Source organism: Zalophus californianus, chromosome 2, assembly GCF_009762305.2.
Source record: "Zalophus californianus isolate mZalCal1 chromosome 2, mZalCal1.pri.v2, whole genome shotgun sequence".
In the NCBI taxonomy this organism is placed as follows: domain Eukaryota; kingdom Metazoa; phylum Chordata; class Mammalia; order Carnivora; family Otariidae; genus Zalophus; species Zalophus californianus.
The window spans coordinates 2,631,844-2,650,815 of record NC_045596.1 but is presented as its reverse complement, the minus strand read 5'-3'; the positions used below and the strand labels follow the sequence as shown (position 1 = coordinate 2,650,815).

Sequence of the window (18,972 nt, the reverse complement as noted above, 5' to 3'; positions counted from 1 at the left end):
CCAGCCAATGCAGGCCGTCCCATTGTTTTTGAACCTCAACGTTCAAAAACAGCAAGAAATTGGTAAAGGTCTCTGGCATGGAATAAGGATCTGGGGACTTGGCCTGCACCCCACCCCATCTGTGGGTGAGGCCCCCTTCTGGGCAGCTCTCACCCACCCTACCTACTCCAAAGTGGCAAGCCCACAAAGTGTTCGGAGGTGGGGGGACGGACTGACCCAAAGCAGGCAGAATTGGAGCCTCGGATCACAAGAGCCCTGCCCCCCTCCACTGGGGAGGGGATCCCAGACCAGGAACGGGTCGGGGGGCAGGGATGGGAATGAAGGAGGACAGACCCCTAGGATCTAAACTGGGACCTAATTTGGGGGGTTCTTGGTTTCTTTTGCCTCTCAGCCAATTACAGCCCGAGGATTTTACCTTTCATATCAAAAAAAAAAAAAAAAAAGACCCCCCCCTCCTTCTCCTGCAAGAGGGGGTGCTGGAATCTGGAGACCTGGAGTGTCCTCCTTCCACCCCCGGGGGGCGTTAGACAGGGTCAAGTCTGGAAGGTAACCCCACCCCCACTGACGGCTGAAGGACTGATAGCTGCACCCCACATTAGATTACAAAGGTTTATTTAGAAAATAGTTTGGTTGTTTTGGCTGTCATTTTTGGCAAACACTTAAATACTTTCAATAATCAAAGATTGTCAGTGCCTCTTTCCTCCCCCAAGACAGCCGCCCCCACTAGGTCCTGGGGAAGTCAGCCCTTGCTCAGAGATGGATCCGGGTAGTGGTGTGTGTTGGGGGAGCTCCTTTCTCTCCTGTTTGGGAGGTTGCATTCACTTCTGCTGTCTAAGACCCTGACCTCACAGCCGCACCTCTGCAGGGGTCCCCAGAGCCGGATCCGGGCCGAAGGCCCAGAAGCAGCCCTTTGCTGAGATGGGAAGGCAGAGGGGTCCCCCCTCTCTCCTCCCCCCCTCCCCGGGGGCCCTGCTGCCTCTCAGCCCACACTCCTGCCCTGCCCTACCCTCCCCTCCGCCCTAGAGGCCAAGCCATCCCTGGGTCTCTGGGGAAGCTGCCCCCGCTTTCTCCTGGGGGGCCAAGCCTTCCCACGTCGCCGCCTGGAGCTGTCCAGGGTCTGCGTGGGGCCGGGCGCGCAGCTCACTGCCTGAAGCCCCTTCTCCTCCGTCGGAAGAGGATGTGTTTAAAGGAACGCCGGAAGTCCTGGTTAAAGACGGTGTAGATGACCGGGTTGAGCGAGCTGTTGCAGTAGCCGATCCAGAAAAAGAACTTGAAGAGCGGGTCGGGCACCTGGCAGGCCTCGCGGCAGATGCCGTACAGGCTGTAGCTGAAGAAGAAGGGGAACCAGCAGAGCACGAACACGCCCATGACCACCGCCAGCACGAAGGTGAAGCGCTTCTCGCGCGCCTGGGCCACCTTGCGGCGGCACACGCTGTTGCGCGCCCGGCGGCGGCGCGACAAAAAGAACTCGACGGAGCGCGAGCTGGCGCGCGACAGGCGCCCGCCGGGGCCCGGGGACCTCGCGGCAGCCAGAGCGCCCGAATCGGTCGCCCCTGGCCCCGGCCCGGGCCCGGGCCCCGGCCCGTCGGCGCCGCCCGCGCCCCCCTCACCGCCCGCGCGCCGCCGCCCGCCCCGCCGCAGCGCACCCCGGCGTCGCCGCCGCTCAGCCGCCGCGCTGCTGTCCTCCGGGTCCACGTCGGCGCACGGGCGGCGCGGGGGCGCGCAGTGCCCATTCTCGCCCGCGCCTGCTGCCGCACCCAGCCCGTTCTCTGTGGTTGGGGACGCACCGTCGGGGCCCGCGGGCGCGCGCTTCTCGCTGAGCGTGCGCGTACGCAGCTTGGCCACGCGGTAGATGCGCGCGTAGACCAGGCCCATGATGAGACAGGGCGCGAAGAAGGAGCCGATGCAGGAGGATAGGATGTACCACGTCTCGTCGTTGAGGCCGCATTGCGGGTAGGCGGCACTGTCGGGCTGGCGGTAGAGCGAGACGAGCGGTGGGAAGGAGATGACAGCCGAGATGAGCCACACGGCCACGATGGTCGCCTTGACGCGGCGCGGTGTGCGCTTCAGGTTGTACTCGACGGCCTGCGTCACCGACCAGTAGCGGTCCAGGCTGATGGCGCACAGGTGCACGATGGACGAGGTGCAGAAGAGCACGTCGAGCGCCAGGTACACGCCACACCACACCTGCCCGAAGTACCAGTAGGCCATGAGCTCGTTGGCCAGCGAGAAAGGCATGACCAGCGTGGCCACCAGGATGTCGGCCGAGGCCAGCGACACCAGGAAGAGGTTCTGCGGCGCACGCAGCGCCCGGCTGGTCAGCACGGCGATCACCACCAGCACGTTGCCCACCACGGTGAAGACGATGAGGAAGCCCACCACGGCAGCCAGCCCCGCCACGGCGCCCGCCGAGTACTGGCCCCCAGGCGGCCCCCAAGCGGCCCCCGGCGCAGCGCCCGAGGCGTTGGCGGCCCCGCCGCTGCCCCCCTCGCCGGCGCCGCTCGCGTTGGGCCCCGCCGCCGCCGCCGCCGCCGCCAGCGCCGCCGCCAGCGCCGGGGACGCCATGGTCCTCCCGCGAGCTACGCGGTCCCGCCTGGAGCCGGGGCGCAGCCGCGGCAGCTCGGGCGCCCCCCAGCCCGGGTCGGCGCCCGCATCGCCGCCTGCTGCTGGGGCGCGCCCGCCAGGGACCGCGGCGCCCCGCAGCTGGCCCTCGGCCGTGGTGGCTCGGCGGGCGAGCGGCGCGCCGGAGAGCGTGGCTGCCGGGCTCCCCGCAGCTGCCGCGCGCGTAAGTGCAGAGCAGGAGGCTCCCGGAGCGAGCGGCGACGCGGCGGCGGGGGGAGGGGGGCAGGTCCCGGGGTCCTCGCGCGGCCCCGCCCTCGGCCCCGCTCACGGGGAGCGCCCCGGCCGCGAGCCCACGGTGATGCGGCGCCCGAGCGGGCGTGCCCGAGCGGCCCCGCGGCCCCGGAGCCCGACCGGGGCGCAGGCTGCAGGCGGCGGCCCGGGCGCTCCGCCTCCCATCCGGCCGGCTAGGGCTGGGCGCACCGGGGCGCGGGCCGCCGCTCCTCCGGGCCCCAGCGCCCGCGCGCAGCCTCGGGCTCCAACTTTACTTTCCCGGGCAGGGCGCCGGCGCCGCCGCGCGTCCTCCTCCCGCTGCTCCGGGCGCGGGCGCCCCCCGTTGTCCGCGTTCGGCCGTGCGGGCTCCGCCTCGCCTGCCTCGCTCGCCTTAGCTGCGCCGCCGCCGCCGCCGCCGCCGCCGCCGCCTCCTTCGCCGCCGCCGCCGCCGCCGTGCGCTCGGCGCGAGTGCAGCCGCCCGGCCTCGGCTTCCAACTTGGGTAGAGTTGCGCAGCGGGGCGGGGCGCGGGCGGGAGGGGGTGGCCTGGCGGGCAGGCCAGCGCGGCCGGCCCGGGGGGGAGCGGGCCCGGGAGCCGGAGCCCGCGGCCGCCTCGGCGAACCTGCCCGCGCGGCGCCGGGGAGGAGTCCGGGGCGGTGGCGCGAGCCGCGCGCGCACGGCGAGGGCGCCCCCTCCAGGGCCGATTGCAGTCTGCGGGACGGGGTTGAGTGCCGGCTGGCCTGGGCGGTGAGTTCCAGAAACCTGCTCTTTCTAAGACAAGAGCCTCCTAGCCTCCCCCGGGCACACGCGCACGCACACGCGGGCGCGCACACTCGCGCGCAGCACCGGTCGGCTCGGGGTCCGCGGCCTGATTGGAGAGCCAGCGACTCGCAGCCTGGAGGAGGACGCGACGCTGTCTGGGTGCGCGGGGGTCCTGCGGAGTGCCGATCTCTGGTTCTGGTCGGTGTTACAGGGCAGAACCGCGTCCCTGCCCCCAGCCTCAGCTCCCTTCTCTGCCCACTTCCAAACGCTGCTGTAGCATGAATCATGACGGCGGTGCCAGTGGAAGCCCTGGGCAGGCTCCCAGGCTCCGCATCCATGTTGGCAATCATTGAAGTTTAATTCTCATGCTCCGGGGCCCTGCTTTTAAAGGGTGGAGGGGATGTTCAAAATCATCGCCTCTGACAAACACCCAGAATGAATTTCCCGGATGACTGGCGGGTTTGCGTGGGTGCCTCATTCCTGCGGGCTTAGGGGCAAGCTGTTGGGGTATCTCCCCTACCCCGGCTTACCCCTGCCTTATGTCTCTGTGCGTTCATTCCACGAACGTGCATGGTCGTTCCCTGTCGTGTGCCTGTGCTGGTTCCCACCTCCAGGCAGCTCGAGGTCCGTGGGAGACAGACCCTGGGGATGAAGTTGGAGTTCTCAGGCCTGGCATTTCTTGCTAGGAGGAGGGGAGGGCCTTTCCTCCCAGCAGCCCAGAAAAGCACGCAGGCAGGCCAGTAGCTCTCCCTGCAGCCTCAGATGAGAGGGTAGGGGTCATTCCTGTGGCTGGGAGCCACGGGGTGGGATACCTTTGGGTTCTAGGAAGGTGTCACAGGGAAGGATTGGAGCATCCCCTTAGTGATGCCTAGAAATGTGCGTGGCTTTGGGGCTGCTTCTCTTTTCTCTGAGCCCTGAGGCTCAAAGGGTCTTATGGAGGAGAGCACTAGGGTCTTAGCAGAGATGCCCACCGGGAGCCCCAGCATCCTTGTTAGCCTCCTTACACGGAGGAGGGGGAGTCAGGCCAGGGCGAGGCCGGTGATCAGAGATTCTTGTGCCCAAGGAGGGCCACACCTACCTTGCCAATCCTGGGCTTTTATGCACTTTTTGGCAGCAAAGCCATGACTGCCTGTGAGAGGCACGGGGCCCAGAGAAGGTAGAAAGCCAGCATCCCTGTGAAAGGGCCCCCTGGTCTGGAAGGCCTGGAGCGTGCTTGCCGGGAAGACCCGCACACATTCGCATCTTCCGCAGTGGGCAGGCACAGGCCCTTGTCTGTAACAGGCCTTTCGCCGTCTGCGACAGTTGGTACCACACACTGCCATGCTGCAGTGAAGGCCCTCAGTGCCCTGGAGCTCTTCCCCCAGGCTGGGAGTGGAATTGTCAAGGAAGGCTTCCTGGAGGAGGTGACCTCTGAGCTGCGTTTGGCGACTAGAGGAAAGTTATTAGGAAGTGAGAGGCCCCTAACAATTGTGCTCCCCCGGGGTAGCGGGAGGGGCTTTGTCCTGGAGACACAGAGAACCAGCGGAGGATCCAAAAAAGGAAATGGCAGATGTAGGTTTGGGGGAGCTCCCTCCCCCAGCAGCTGACCAGCCACTTGGACCTCCTCCAGACCCTGGGGGTTCTCATCTTGTGAGGAGCACTTTGGGGGATGCCTGGGGGTGTTGGGACATCCAGGGTCCTGGCTGCCCTGGACATCTCACATGTTCATACTCAAGGGCAGCAGAGCACGAAGAATTTGGAGGAAAAAGGACACAGAGCACCTGGGGCCCGAAGGAGACAGGACTTCCCACTGCCCAGGAAGCAGCTCGCCAGGCCAGGCTGGGGACATCCGGAGTGCCTGACCGGCCCAGTGACTCAGGCCCCCGGGGACACTTGGCTGGCCTTTTGACCTCAGGACCGCCAGCAGCATCTCCCTGGCATAACCCAGGAGGGAGGCAGGAGGAAGCGCCTCTCCTGTGGGTCAGGGCCCAGAGGGGGAGAGGAGAGCTGGATCCCCTACAGAGTCCTCGGGCTGGAGGAGCCCTTGGCTGGGCTTCAGGGCTGCACCGAACGCAGCCCTGCCTGTGTGCGAGGGAGGCCCCAGGGACTGCAGCTGTTCAACAAGGAGCTGGAGAGGCCTCTTACCCCAGACATTGAAACTGAGGCTTGACGAACGGCTCCTGATTATCCTGTAACAAGCAAAACAGCATGTGCCTGGAAGGCTGCCTGTCCCCGTGAGTTGCTGGTGGGCAGGCCTGGGCTTGGCAGGACCTGGAGGGATGACAGGGAGGGTGTTGTAAGGGTTCAGGCTGCACTGGTAGAGGGGGTAGGGGTGAGGGCGCTGGGGAGAGCTGTGGGACCTCCTAGAAGGAAAATCACGTAGCTGTGAACCACCTTGGGGCTGCCAAGGCCGAGTTGCCTTTCCTCCCACCCATGATGAGTGGGGCCCAGAGGGAGGGTTGGTCCAGCCAGGACCACACAGCCACAGGACACCGGGTCCCGGGCCCCGGGTGCTGTGAGAGGGAATCCAGGTGCACACCTGGGGTGCAGTGCCCTTGTGTTCCACGAGCAGCGTCTATCCTGATGGATGGGAGCTTGTCTCCCTGAACCACTTCCCTGCACACGGGCATGCGTGCACACACACAGATGTGCACATGTATGCAGGTGCAAATGCACAAGCATACTCGTGTGTGTGTGTACATGCACATTCACATGCACACATTTCTGTGCATGCCTATGCTGGCGTAACCACGTAGGCTTGGACACACATTCATGCATGCTGCGCACACATGCACACACAGCCATGTAAATTACACAGGACATTCGTGTGCACACACACACGTGCATGTTTCCATAAGCAGGCAGTCATGAACACACGTGTATTCACACGCACACACACACATTCATGCACACACGTATACTATGTGCACACATACCAACGCACATGTTCGTAGACACATATCCACACACCTGCATAAAATGTACGTGTTCTATACATGCATGTGCATAAGTGTGTGCGTATACGTGTATCTGTGCACACACACGTGCGCACACACACATGCACTCACATGTCTGCACACAGCCACTCACACACACACGTGCATTCGCGTGTATCAAAACACACACATGTGCACATGCTCACCCCCACCTAGAGAGGCACATGCGCACAGGTGCCTGTGGCCTTGCTCCCCCTCCCAGGCTGTAGGGAGGATGTATTTGGCCACCCCATTGTGGGCAGCTCTTTCCGGTTTCAGGCTGGGTTCTGCCGCCTCAGCCTGCTCACCTCCACCCGGCTCGTTCAGATGGCTCTTCAGCCCACTCCCTCCAGGCTGCAAGCCCATTCATCACTGCCTGCTGTGGACTCTGGGCCTTGGCCATGCTGTTCTCCAGGCTGGCAACCCTTTGCCTCATCTATCCCCAGGACTCTTCTCTTCCTTCAGAATGTGTTGCATGAGATTCCCCAGCAGGCTTCCTTGATCTCCCAGGCCAGATCAGGAGCCCCTTCCTTTGCTGGCCTCCTGTGTGCCCATTAGGGGCAGGCCCTCCCCAGACCCCGTCCCTCTCCACTGTGGGCTCCTAAGAGCAAGCCGTGTCTCTCACACTGCCTGGTGCAAGGCCCAGCTATGGCTCACAGTAGGGCCTCAGTCAAAGCTGGCGCAGGGGTGGGGGCGGCGAAGGGTGAGGTCAGGAGTCCCACGAAGGTCCTGATGTCCTCCATGCTCCTTGGCCAGGCTGGACACCTGCGGTGTGCTTGGCGCAGGCGGCTCCTGGCAGAGCACAGGGATGCCTCGCTCGGGAGCTGATGCCTCGCCCGGGAGCTGCCAGTGTCAGACCCCTGAGCTCCCCCACCCACTGACCCCTTTCTGCCTCCGTTCTGTGGAGGTTGCTGATGCTGGATGTGGACATAAGCTCCTACTCATCACTTCCTTGCTGTCTGGCAGCGTGAGAACCCCCTGCCTCCCTGGGCCTCAATTTTCCCATCTGTAAGGTGGGGGCATTGGACTGGCTAGTTCTAAGGTCCATGCCAGCTCTGCCCCCCCTTGGCTGTGAGCTCCTGGAAATGGGTGTTGCACTGGTCTGCTGGGTGCCTGCACGGGAGGGCCTGGAGGCAGACAGCGGGGCCCCTTCCACTTCTCTAGCAGGTGCAGCTAGGGAGGGAGACTGGCCTGGCTTCCTGGGCTCCAGACTCAGAGGACTTGTTTCTTCCTTCGAGCTGAGCTGAGGTTCCCCTCCTCCATGTTTATTTGAAATTTCATTTTTAAAGACAGGCAGGGAAGAATGAGGCTCGCTTCTCTGCCTGCCCCTCCCTGAAGAATTCCAGAACCACTTTGTCTTGTTAGAACGTGGCCTGGATCTGCTGGCCCGGGGCCTGGCTCTCCATGCACCACCCCACAGACCAGATCCATTGCAATATTGATCACATTGATGGATTTGGCCCAGCTGAGTTCTTACAGAGCTGGCAGACTTCGCCTCTGGAGAAAGAACTTCTTCAGGGACCGTCTTTGATTTGCAACGAGTGTAATAGATGAAAGCATTGGGTCAGCATGTCTCCTTAAGCACCAGCAGCTGTGTGTGTACCCCACTCAGTCCAGGGCCTGCTGGAGCTCAAGCTCGCACCTGACCCTGCCCGTCCTGTCTGCTGCACGACCCTCCCGTGGCGTCCTGCTTGCAGCCTGCAGCTCGGCCCCCCGCTCCCAGGCTTGATGGGGTCCTCCCCATCGGGCTTTGCTACTGCCCAGGTGCCTGAGCCTGGCATTCAAGACCTTCCTTGGCCTGGCCTCAAGTCTGGACTCTAGGGTCGGGCTGACCAGGGGTCCCCACATGACCTTGGGAAGCCGCCCTTCCTTTCCAAGCCTCCCCGGCCTGTAGATGGCAATAACAGAGTCCCGCCCCTAGGGCAGATGTGCAGGCTCTGGGGAACAGTGTCTGTGGGGCTCTGAGCCCAGGGCCTGCTCACCACAGGGTCCGGGCCATGTCCGCCATTCTCCTGCCTCTGTTGCTCCTCCCTGCGCCTGGAGCACCCCCTCTCACCTCCGCTCATCGCACACCTCAGCAGGTGGAAGACCCACCACCCCCAGCACCGGGCTCCTGGGAACCACCCCCCTCAGGACCACTGTGAAACTTCAGATCCAGAGTCCGCCCTGGCCACCCTTCTGCCCTCAGCTGCTCTGCCCAGACCCCCAGAGCCCCCTGCCCATGGTAGCCACCATTAGGGAGTGTCTCCCCCAGGCTGGGCCTGTCCTGAACAGTCCACGGGCGGTGGGCCCAGTTCACGCTCTTTAGGGCCTTGCCAAGTATTTGCTGCGTGATCAGCCCACTCTGCAGGAGAGGACAGTGAAGCCCAGGGGCCTGGGATGGTGTGGCTCCCCTCCGTCCTGCCATTATGCCGCTGGGCACCCACTTGCTTTTGCCTTGAGCCTGCTCCAGCAACTGGCTTCCGTGGGGGATGGCCTCAGAAGGGCTCTCTTGGGAGTGACTGCCAAGCCGAGGCCCAAAGGTGGAGCCTTTGAGGTCTGGAGTGACCCTGTCTACGGGTCTGCCCGCCCACCAGGGGACCCTCCCCTCCCCCCCCTCCCCCAGGGGCAGATTTCAGGTCTGGCCCCTCACGTCACTCCCCGGAGATTCAGCACCCTTTCAGCAAGCTTCTACTGGGCACCTGCTTCATGCCAAGTGTGGACGGTGCCCGTTGGCTATGGAGAGCAAGGCGCTACTCGAGCCCAGCACAGGGGACAAGGCACAGGTTGGGTGACCAGCTGGGAGGCACCAGAAGAGGGAGGAAGTGAGTGGCAGGGCCCGAGGGGGCTTCTGACCTGCCTGGGGCCTCGGCAAGGACTTTCTGGAAGAAGTAGGGGCTCAGCCCGGACTGGAAGATGAGAAAGTAGCAGCCTGTCCAACAAGAAGGCTGAGGGGTGCGTTCCGGGCGAGCATGCCGTGTACCCAGCAGTCAGCACTCACTGCCTCCTGGCCCACTGAGCCCCCAAGACCCAAGCGCTGGAATGATCCCCGGTCCTTGATTGTGAATATGATGGAGTGTCACTGCCTTAGTTAGACCCCCAATAAGGTGACTGTGAATTAATTAAAGGAGATGATCCCGGGTGTGCCTGGCCTGATCAGGTGAGCCTTTTGAAAGTATCGGTGATGTCCTGCTGACCTCCAAGGTGAGGCAATGTCATGAGAGAGGGTCCAAAGACAGGATCTAAGAGGGCCTCTAGTTGCTGAGAGTGGTCCCAGGCAAACGGCAACCAGAAAACAAGGACTACTACCTCCAGGAACTGGATTCTGCTGACAACTGTGTGAGCTTGGAGGGGCCATGGGCCTCAGGGAAAACAGCCTGGCTGTTTCGTTCATGAAGGCTGACACCTTCATCTCAGCCTTTGGACGCCGAGCAGGGGACCCAGCCAACCTTCACCTGGACCCCCGGCCCGCTGAAACTGTGAGATAATACACATGTGTCATTTTAAGCTGGTCTGTGTGTGTAATTTGTTACACAGCCTTGATAGCTAATCACCCCTGTACCCGGTTCTGGTGGAGGAGTAGCAATGGTCCCAGGAAAGGGGGACCCCTTCGCAGCACTGAGGGAAGTGTCCTGATGCCACTAAGCCTATTACGATGGGCCCGTCTCCCTTCCCCCTTGGCTGGAGGAGAGGCTGCGTGGCCAGTCCCAGCCAATATCACCTCCCTGATAATGAGCAAGAAATGTATACCAAGGTCAATTGCCTTTCTTCCTGTTTGGTGCAGGGGTGCGAGGCCCAGAGTGGCAGCTCTGGGGACCCGAGGAGCTGGACATAGGGATGGTAACCCGAGGGGGAGGAGCTGGGGTTGTTCCGGAGCCTCCAAGCACAACCGCCCGGGGGCCACCCTTGGCCAGGCTTCCTGCGGAGGGGATGCTAAGTGGCCTTGCTGCCTGAGGCCTTTGAGAGAAGCTTCTGTAGCTCGGGTCTGATCACGTCCTGGCTGATTTGCTGTCCACAGCCCCCTGCTGCCTTCTCTGAGAATCACTGTGTCATCCGCAGTAGACAAAATAGACACACATCTGTGCCCTAACTGCCCCAACTGGGACATGTGACCTGACCGGGCAACAGGGGCCTGCGGATGGTGTTTGGCCAAGGACCACGAAATGGGATATTATCCCAGAGTGGACCGTAAATGTAGTAACGAGGGTCCTGCTGAGTGAAGGAGAGAGACAAGGGGTCAGAGTTAGAGCCGATGTGGTATCAGAAGCAGAGGGTGTGTGACAGGAAGACGAGGCCACGAGCTCCAGCCCCTTCTAGAAGCTGGAAAAGAACCAGGAAATGGGTTCACCCCTGGAGCCTCCAGGAGGAACCAGCCCTGCAGACCCATTTTAAACTTCTGCCTGCAGAACTGTAAGCTAATAAATATGTGTCCTTCGAAGCTACTAAGTGTCTGATCGTTTGTTCCAGCAACAAGAAGAAATGAACACCTGTACCTGTAGGTGTTTGGGGAATGAACGCATGAATGAATGAATGAATGAGCGAGTGAACGAACAAACACCTGCATGAGACAGGCATTTTGATTCCCGCTTTGTAGTTAAGACCGTCGGGGCCCCGACAGCCCTGAGCCGGACTTCTCAGCAAGCCAGGTTCTGTCCATCTGCTTTGCTGCCTCTCATTTGCTGAGCACCAAATGTGTGTAGGGCTTGGAAGGGCGGAAAGAGTGAGACAGAGTCCATCCTTCACTGCAACCAGAGGTCTCAGGAGCCTGGGCCGTGGCCTGCTCTCCCGAGTGTGTGAAAAGCAGCGCCTGGGCAGCATGGGTGTGGGGCGCGTGCGTCCGTGGGTGCCGGTGACGCATGTGGTACCCCAGCGCTCGCTCAGGGGCCCCCCTCTCCATCGTGAATCCTGTCCCCCCGCATCCTGTACCACAGTGGCCCCATGTAGAGTTCGGGGAACAAGTCTGGAGGAAATGGCTCATTAAATGAGAGCAAGTTCATGCCATGGTCTGTGACTCTGATGGTAGCAGGTACAATGCAGGGCTAGAGAGAGTTCAGAGATTTTTCTTTTCGTTTTGTTTGGCTGTGACTGGTTTTTTTCCAGGTTTTTCAGAAAATGCAGAGAAGCCCTTGACGTGTTTGGGAAAGTAAGCGAAGAATGCTCACATTCAGCCTGAGCTTGTGAAGTTTCCCCAGCTTCCTACGTTGACCCTGATTCCCGAGTATTTCTGGAAGGCAGGGAGGCAGGCCCAGCAGTGTGTGTTGCTGGTGGGAGCACTGGAATGTTTGTGCTGGAACCTGGATACCGTGCGCTTGGGCTCAGCAAGATCTGCTGTCTTTCATTCTTGAGATTTCCCTTCCCAGAAAGGCTCTGATTTGAACCAGAAATTTGTCTCGGGAGGGAATGGGGCCAACCGGAGATCCAGGATTGTGAGTCAAGGGGCAGGTGATGCTGCTGTAACAAAGCAGCCCAAAACATGGGGGCTAGAACAGATGGGGGTGATTTCTCCCCCACCCTTGAGTCTGGGCAGGACGCCTGACTGCCTGACGGGGTGGAGGGCACTGGCACCTTTGCCCTCTCCTTGGCTGTCCCCAGCAGGAATCTTTCACCTCCAGGTGGCCATTGCCATGACACCCACAGTCAGCCCTCAGCCCAGTGGGATGGGAGGGCAGGTCCTCCAAACGCAGGGCATCTTTAACGTGGGGGCCATATTCCAAGACAAATGCAGGGAGGGTTTCCCACCTGGGAACTGTTGACATCTGAGGCTGGGACCTCTTTGTTATGGGTGCCATCCTGTGAATTGCAGCATGTTTAGCAGCATCCCTGGACTCTTTTGACTAATGCTAGGAGCACGCCCCCAGCCCCCAGTTGTGATGACCAAAATTGTCCTCAGATATTGCGAGGTGTCCCCTGGAGGCATCATCACCCTCAGCCAAGAGCCGCTGGGTCAGATCGAGGTCCCAAACTCCAGGGTCCACAGGGCCGGACCAGAGGAGCGCTGGGGCTGGGCTGGGGTGGGCTCGTGGAGAATGCCCCGTGGCATTGGGGCGGGAGGCGGGGGAGGGTGGGGCAGCTACCTCTCACTCCACCCTGCAAGGTCTCGTGCTGGAGGAGGACAAAGATCCAGGTTTTCATGTGAAATATAATTGCTTGCTGAGAGCATCTAATTAAAACAGGAAAAAAAGCTGTGTGGTTGCTACAGACTGAACTGTATTCCCCAAAAGATATGTCTATGGGCTCACCCCCCAGGGACTGTGAGGGTGACCTTATTTGGAAATAGGGCCCTGGCAGACTAACTCAGGTTCACTGAGGTCATCCTGGACCCGGGTGGGCCCGAATTCAATAAAGCTGGTATCCTTATAAGAAGAGAAGGGCACGTGAAGACAGAAGCCAACACGGGGCTCCATGCCTGTCTGAGCCTCTGGGAACCCCCACCCCAGCTTGGCGGGCTGGTCTGTGGGTCTGGCTGCAGCGTGTCCCGAGCCCCGATGCACAAAGTGGAACGCAGAGCTGTCAGACCCTTCCGTCTGGGGCTCACTGGGATGGTGAGACGGGCCAGCTGGACAGCCCAGTCACAGACCTCCACAGTCTGAGCCCATAGCCCCCACGGAGCCCAGCCCAGTGCAGCACACAGAAGTCCCCTCCCGCCTTGCCACAGCCTGGCTGTGGTACTGCCGGGTCCCCCTAGACCTTCAGTCTCCTCATCTAGCAAACGTGGAGAATCAAATTTGCTTGGGACAGGACAAGACCTCCCTGAGTGAGTGCTGCTGAGCAAGGGTGCACACCAACCCGCCATGGATGTCTGTGCTGGCTGTTCACTGTGTGACCTGCGGAGTGCCTGTCGGGGGCTGGGACCTGGGGATCCATCAGCGAACAGGCAGACTCTTTGCGCCTGAAACTGCCCAGGACGCTAGATCACCGGCTACCCTGGAGCTCTCCAGACGCAGCAAACCCTCCTCTGCTCTGCAGGGGGCTGGGTGCGGTTGAGACTAAGGTTGGGGTTAGGATTTACTTGGGGTGGAGGGTCTGAGTGAGTTAGAGATTAATTGGATTTTAGTCGGGATTTGCGTTGGAGTTAAGTTTATAAACAGTTTGTGTTGGAGTTATTTGGGGGCTAGAGTCAGTATTTGAGAAGTGGTTTGGATCAAGATTAGGTCCAGGGTCAATTTAATATTAGGATTGGGGTCAGGGTGCGGGTCAGAGTGGGGGTTGGGATGGGGTCAGGGTGAGGGTCAGGGCTGGGTTGGGAAGGGGGTCAGGGTGAGGATGGGGTCAGGGTGGAGTCAGGGTCAGGGTCAGGGTAGGGGTGGGGAGGGGGTCAGGGTGGGGTCAGGGTCAGGGTGGAGGTGGCGAGGGGGTCTGGGTGAGGATGGGGTCAGAGTGGGGTCAAGGTGGGGTGGGGAGGGGTCAGGGTGAGGGTCAGGATTGGGGTGGGGAGGGGGTCAGGGTGGGGTCAGGGTCAGGGTGGAGGTGGCGAGGGGGTCAGGGTGAGGATGGGGTCAGAGTGGGGTCAAGGTGGGGTGGGGAAGGTCAAATCCCACGGCTGGGATTTGACCCCAAGCCACCTGCTGTGCTGACCGCTCAGGGTCACAAGTGTGTCTCCGTGTCTCTATCCAGCGCCTAAACTCCTGACCCTCACCTTCATCTGATGCTCTGTAACCTTTGCCCTCTGCCCCCCCCCACGGGACTGTCCCAGCTCCAGGCGCCCTCATTAGGCAGGTCCTCTAGGTGAGCTTGGATTACGAGCTGTGGTGCTGGGGAAGACAGGGGCACAAAGGCTCTCAGGGCTGGAGCCGGGACGAGAGCTCCTGCAGATACAGCGTCTGCACCCGGAGCACACTGAGACTATCTTAAAGCCCAAGTGCTTTTCACGGCGGTGTTCGGGGAACTGCTGGGACACCAGGCTGGACGGTCACAAAAGGTGTGTGTGGACGGGACATGTATGGCTCCGTGTCTGGGAAGGAGGAGCGACGAGAGTCCTCCTCGCAGACACCGTTTCAATTACAGCAGAGAAAGGACGTGAATCCCGGAAGGAAGCAAAGACCTCCTTTTCCTCACCAAGAAGGCTCACTTCCCTGTTCCAGAACAGCCTAGAATAACAGGAAGCCCCGGGGGGGGGGGGGGCTGGGAGTCTCGAAGCCTTGCCCTTTGTTCCAGAACTTCGTGGATTAGGGGGCTGCTTAAGAGGGAAACCAGGTGCGTTTTGGAAACTGAAAGCATCATCCCTCTGCGTGGTTGCAGAGTGAGCTGGTGTCCAGGAGGGGGCGACATCCGCAGCCCCGCCCCTGCAGGCAAGTCCCCAGGGCGGGAAGCGCTGGTGGGAGCCGAGAAACACTGGGTCCCAAGCTGCAGACCTGGGTGCCACCATTGGTTCCCACCCTCACCCGGCGTCGGCCGCCAGCGGGAGCTGTCCGGAGCCAGACCAGGCTGGGCCTCCCCTCCAGCCTCCCTGATGGCCCAGGGGGATCCTGTCAAAATCAGCTCAGCCGCCTATTCCAAGAAGCCCTCCTGGGGCTCCTGAGGACACCTGAAGGCCGCTGAGATCCCTTCATGGGGATGGAGCCTCATACCTCATTCTCCTGGGTGCCTGTCTCCTCGGGACAGAGACCAAGTGCTTCACCTACAGCCTCCCAGGCTCAAGCACCGGGTGGAATCCTCCAGAAGGACGGCATCAGTGAGCGAGTGATGAGTGAGCCAGCAAGGAACCCCGGGGAGGAAGAACCCTACCCTACTCGCATGTTTCCAGACTTAGCACTGCCCCAGCTGCCCCACTGCTGGTCTCCCCGTGGGCTCCCGCCGCCCTCCCTATGCACACACAGCCACGTCCTCCCAGCGACCCTGCACTAGCCTAGGCCAGCAAAGCTCCCAGCAAAATCCGAGGGGTGTGATGTGGCCACTAAGGGCACTGCCAGGCTTCCCAGCAACAGGGGGCCGGCTCTCACCCCTGCCCCATCAGGCACACCGCACCTGCTACGAACTCCCTGTTGAGAAAGCCCGCCGTAGGGCACCTGTGAGGATTCGCTGAGACCAAGGAGGTGAACCCCAGCCACCCGAGTCCCTACTCAGATTCTGAGCCTGTCCCAACAGCTCTTCATTGTCTCTTCAGTTCAGTTAGAAATTCTGCAGAGACGCACGCCCCCACAGAGGACATCGTGGGCACCGCTGCATCCTGGGCTCCAGTCCCATGCCGTCCAAGCAAAAAGAGTCCACGTACTGGACTCTAGGAGGAAGGCCAGCGCCCCCAGGGGCAGGGATTGGGGCCGCTCTCTCCCCGCATCTGTGCTCCACTCAGCGGAGCGTTTGGGTTTCCAGCCCAGCCCTTGGTGCCTGCCCAGCTAGCTGCCCCAGGCCTCACCATGCCGAGCCCCCAGCCTGTGTGCCCCATCTGCTCCCCAGGCTCTCCTGAGAGAGGCTGCACCTCTCATTCCCCGAGGGGCAAACAGAAGCCCGGGTGTCTCCAGGTCCAGTGCAGACTTAGGTCAAGGGCCAGAAGGTCTGTGGGCCACTCAGCACACTTCTGTCTTCTCTGCTCTGCCCTCCATTTCCCTGGGCGCACACCGTGACCAGCGGGTCTGTGGTTGGATGCTGCCAAGGGCAAGTGCTCAGGTAAGGTTTACAGGTCAGAGGGACGCGACCCATACCTGCTCCCTGGGCACAGGTGGGCAGACTCGGGGGCTTGTTCAGACCAGATGCTTCCCCCCGGCCCGCCTTCCAGGGGATGCCCCCGTGTTTCCTGCAGGCTCCTGACCCAGACTATCACATTCTTGGCCACTTTCCCTGAACGTCAAAGACAAACGGAGCATTCTGGAGTCAGCTGGGAGATGAGCAGAGTCTGAAACCGGCCAGCATGAGAAGCCAGGGCAAGTCAAGGAGAAAGGTCGGAACAAGAGTGGGTGGCATGTTCCAGGGCCCCTCAACTAGAGCCCAGGGGTCAGGGTGAGGCAGGTGCCACGCACACCCACGCAGCCCGGCTCTGGAGGGCAGCCAGGGCCGTGGCCACAGGAGGCCTGGGCTCTGCACCCCACACTCCCAGCATGTGACACATGGGGTGCACAGTGGAAACCAGCCACAGGGAAAGGGAGGCAGGACGGGGCAGGTGCTAGGTCCTGGTGATGGCGTGCTGGGCTGGGGTTCAACACAGGCATTATTGCCAAAGCCGCCTGTGGGGGGACCCGATTTGTATTTGTGCGCCCCACAGCCCAGGACCCACAGGCCACCCTCTCTGGTGTTTCCAAGGAGAAGTCAGCAGGGACCGGCCCTGCGGGGTGGGGGTGCTCACATCGGTGCTGGGGTGCATGCAGGCCTTGGAAAACCTGAGCCCTTGTCTAATTAAGCCATTAGGAGTGGGTATCCATGGAAACCGCTGTACTCGCATACTCAACACAGATGAATATTTATTCAATTAGCAGGGCACGGGAGCCAGGGAGCCTTGGCTTCCTGCTGGGACCGTCATGCGGGCTTCTGGGGGAGTCACATTTTGGAGGACCCACTGAGGCCCAGACCTTTCACCTGCATGATCTCATTTTCACAACCCCCACGTATGGTCCCTGTCGCCCCCTCTGTATGGAAGAAACAACGGTGCCGAGCAATGCAACCACCTGCTCAGAGCCCGAGGTGGGACAGGAACCCCAGAGGGTCTGGCCGGACATGCCGGCTCCTTCTACAGCCCGAGCCCTGAGGGAGGCAGGGCCACAGCCTTCTACGTCCTCGACGCCCAGGTGGTTATGTCCGCAGCCATGCTGCCCACGGCTCTGGACAGTGTTGCCTCCACGCGATGGCCGTGTGACCTTGAGCGGTCATCTGAACTGCCTGTGCCCTTGTGGGTCATCTGTGACTGGGGCTGGTCACGGTCCCTCAGTCCATCCCGGCTGCAGACACTACCCGCTCACCGTTCTGGAGCCTGGAGGCCCAAGATCCAGGTGTCCGCGTGCTGAGGTCACGTGCCGTGAGGACCCTCTTCCTGGTTCTAGCATCTTCCTGCTGAGCCCCCACAGAGAGAAAGGCTGTGGGGCTCTCTGAGGCCCCTTTTATAAGGTGCTAGCCCCGTCCATGAGGCTCCACCTCAGAACCCAAGCACCTCCTGACGGACCCACCTCCTCCCACCATCACACAGAGGGCCAGGATTTCAACACGTGAAGTGGGGGGACCCAAACATTCAGACCATGGCAATACCTCCTCAGGCTGCTGGAAACAGAGCGGGAGCGTGTCCGGTGTCCGGCACAGTGCCTGACACACAGACGGCGCTCTGCCAGCACTGCTTGGGAAGACCAAGGAGAGCCAGGCCTCGGGCCACCACCAGCCCCGGGAAACTCCCAGTGGCTCTCCCAGGGGCACACGGGGGAAAGGAGCACATCTTATCACCCGTCTGTGTCTGGAGGCTGCGTGACGCCCCACCCTCTGCGCTTCTGCATTGGCTGCTATGGATGCATTGGGGTTGGGGTGCGGCTACAGGATTCTTGCCTGGTGCCCAGGCGGTGGTCAGGGGCTGGGATCCGGCGCCCAAAGCTCCCGTGGAAACACGGTCTCTTGGTGGCATGGTGACCCAGAGCTGTGCCGCGCCTGGGTTCAAGGGGGCCTTGCTGCTTCCCAGGAGCTCTTCTGACGCTACCTGTCAGGTAGCTCTCCACCTGACGGGGTCAGGGTGTGCGTGCGTGCGGGGGTGTGCGTGTGTGCGTGTGTGAGCGCGCTCCCCAAGGGCTGACTCTCAGTAGCCACCGGGGAGCACGGCCACAAATGGTTTGGCTCCCATGAATGCACATTGAGTGACAGGGAGCAGGGAGCCCCTTCTCCAGCTGTACCCCATTTCCAAGGGCAAGGGGCCCTCTGCACTGCACTGCACCTCGGTCCTGGGTGACATTTTTTAAAAAGGAAAACACTTTCATTTTGACCGTTGTTGCTTGCCACCTGGAAAGTACTATTTGGTCCATCAAAGTCTTCCAAAATTGGGGTTCTTCACTAAAAAACCACATTTGCTGGTAGAAGTTGCAAGGTCACAACGTCACAGGTATGTCCCCTTCATTTATTGTGAAGGCAGACAGGGTGGTCCCTCCGTGCAGGATTTGGGGTCCTGTCTGCCACGTCCCTGCCAGGTCTCCTCTCCTGCGGACGACCCCGTGACAGCCTCCTCCAGGGACACAAGGGGTCCACAGCCTGCGGGGCGGGCGCCCAGCTAGGAGGGGTCTCTGCCTGGTGGCTCCTGTCTCTCGGTGGGGAAATCTGGTAACAGTGGACGTGAGCAGCGCTCGGCTGCTCTCAGAAGTGCAATGCTGGGGGTGTGCTCCGAGCTCCAACCCAGGTATCCGGGAATGGCCAGGTCCCTGCCTGATTCCCATCCCCAGGGACGGACCACAGTTTGAGAAGTCCCCAAAGGCTGTAACTGTCTGATTCCACTCCATCTTTACCACAGCCCAGCAAAATACATAGTATAACCAACCCCCCAACTTTTAAAAC

General features: G+C 61.3%; 1 protein-coding gene across 1 annotated transcript; it reads right to left on the bottom strand.

Annotated features, from left to right (window-relative positions):
• Positions 1-419: 419 nt before the first annotated feature.
• Positions 420-2,565, bottom strand: ADRA2C (adrenoceptor alpha 2C). The gene has a single exon (XM_027599118.2). It carries the CDS (start codon positions 2,563-2,565, stop codon positions 1,141-1,143), a length of 1,425 nt encoding a protein of 474 aa, XP_027454919.1. The 3' UTR covers positions 420-1,140.
• Between the last annotated feature and the right edge of the window lie 16,407 nt (positions 2,566-18,972).

Excerpts from the sequence above, each read along its gene's own strand:
- ADRA2C (XM_027599118.2), bottom strand. The coding sequence starts at position 2,565 with ATGGCGTCCCCGGCGCTGGCGGCGGCGCTGGCGGCGGCGGCGGCGGCG.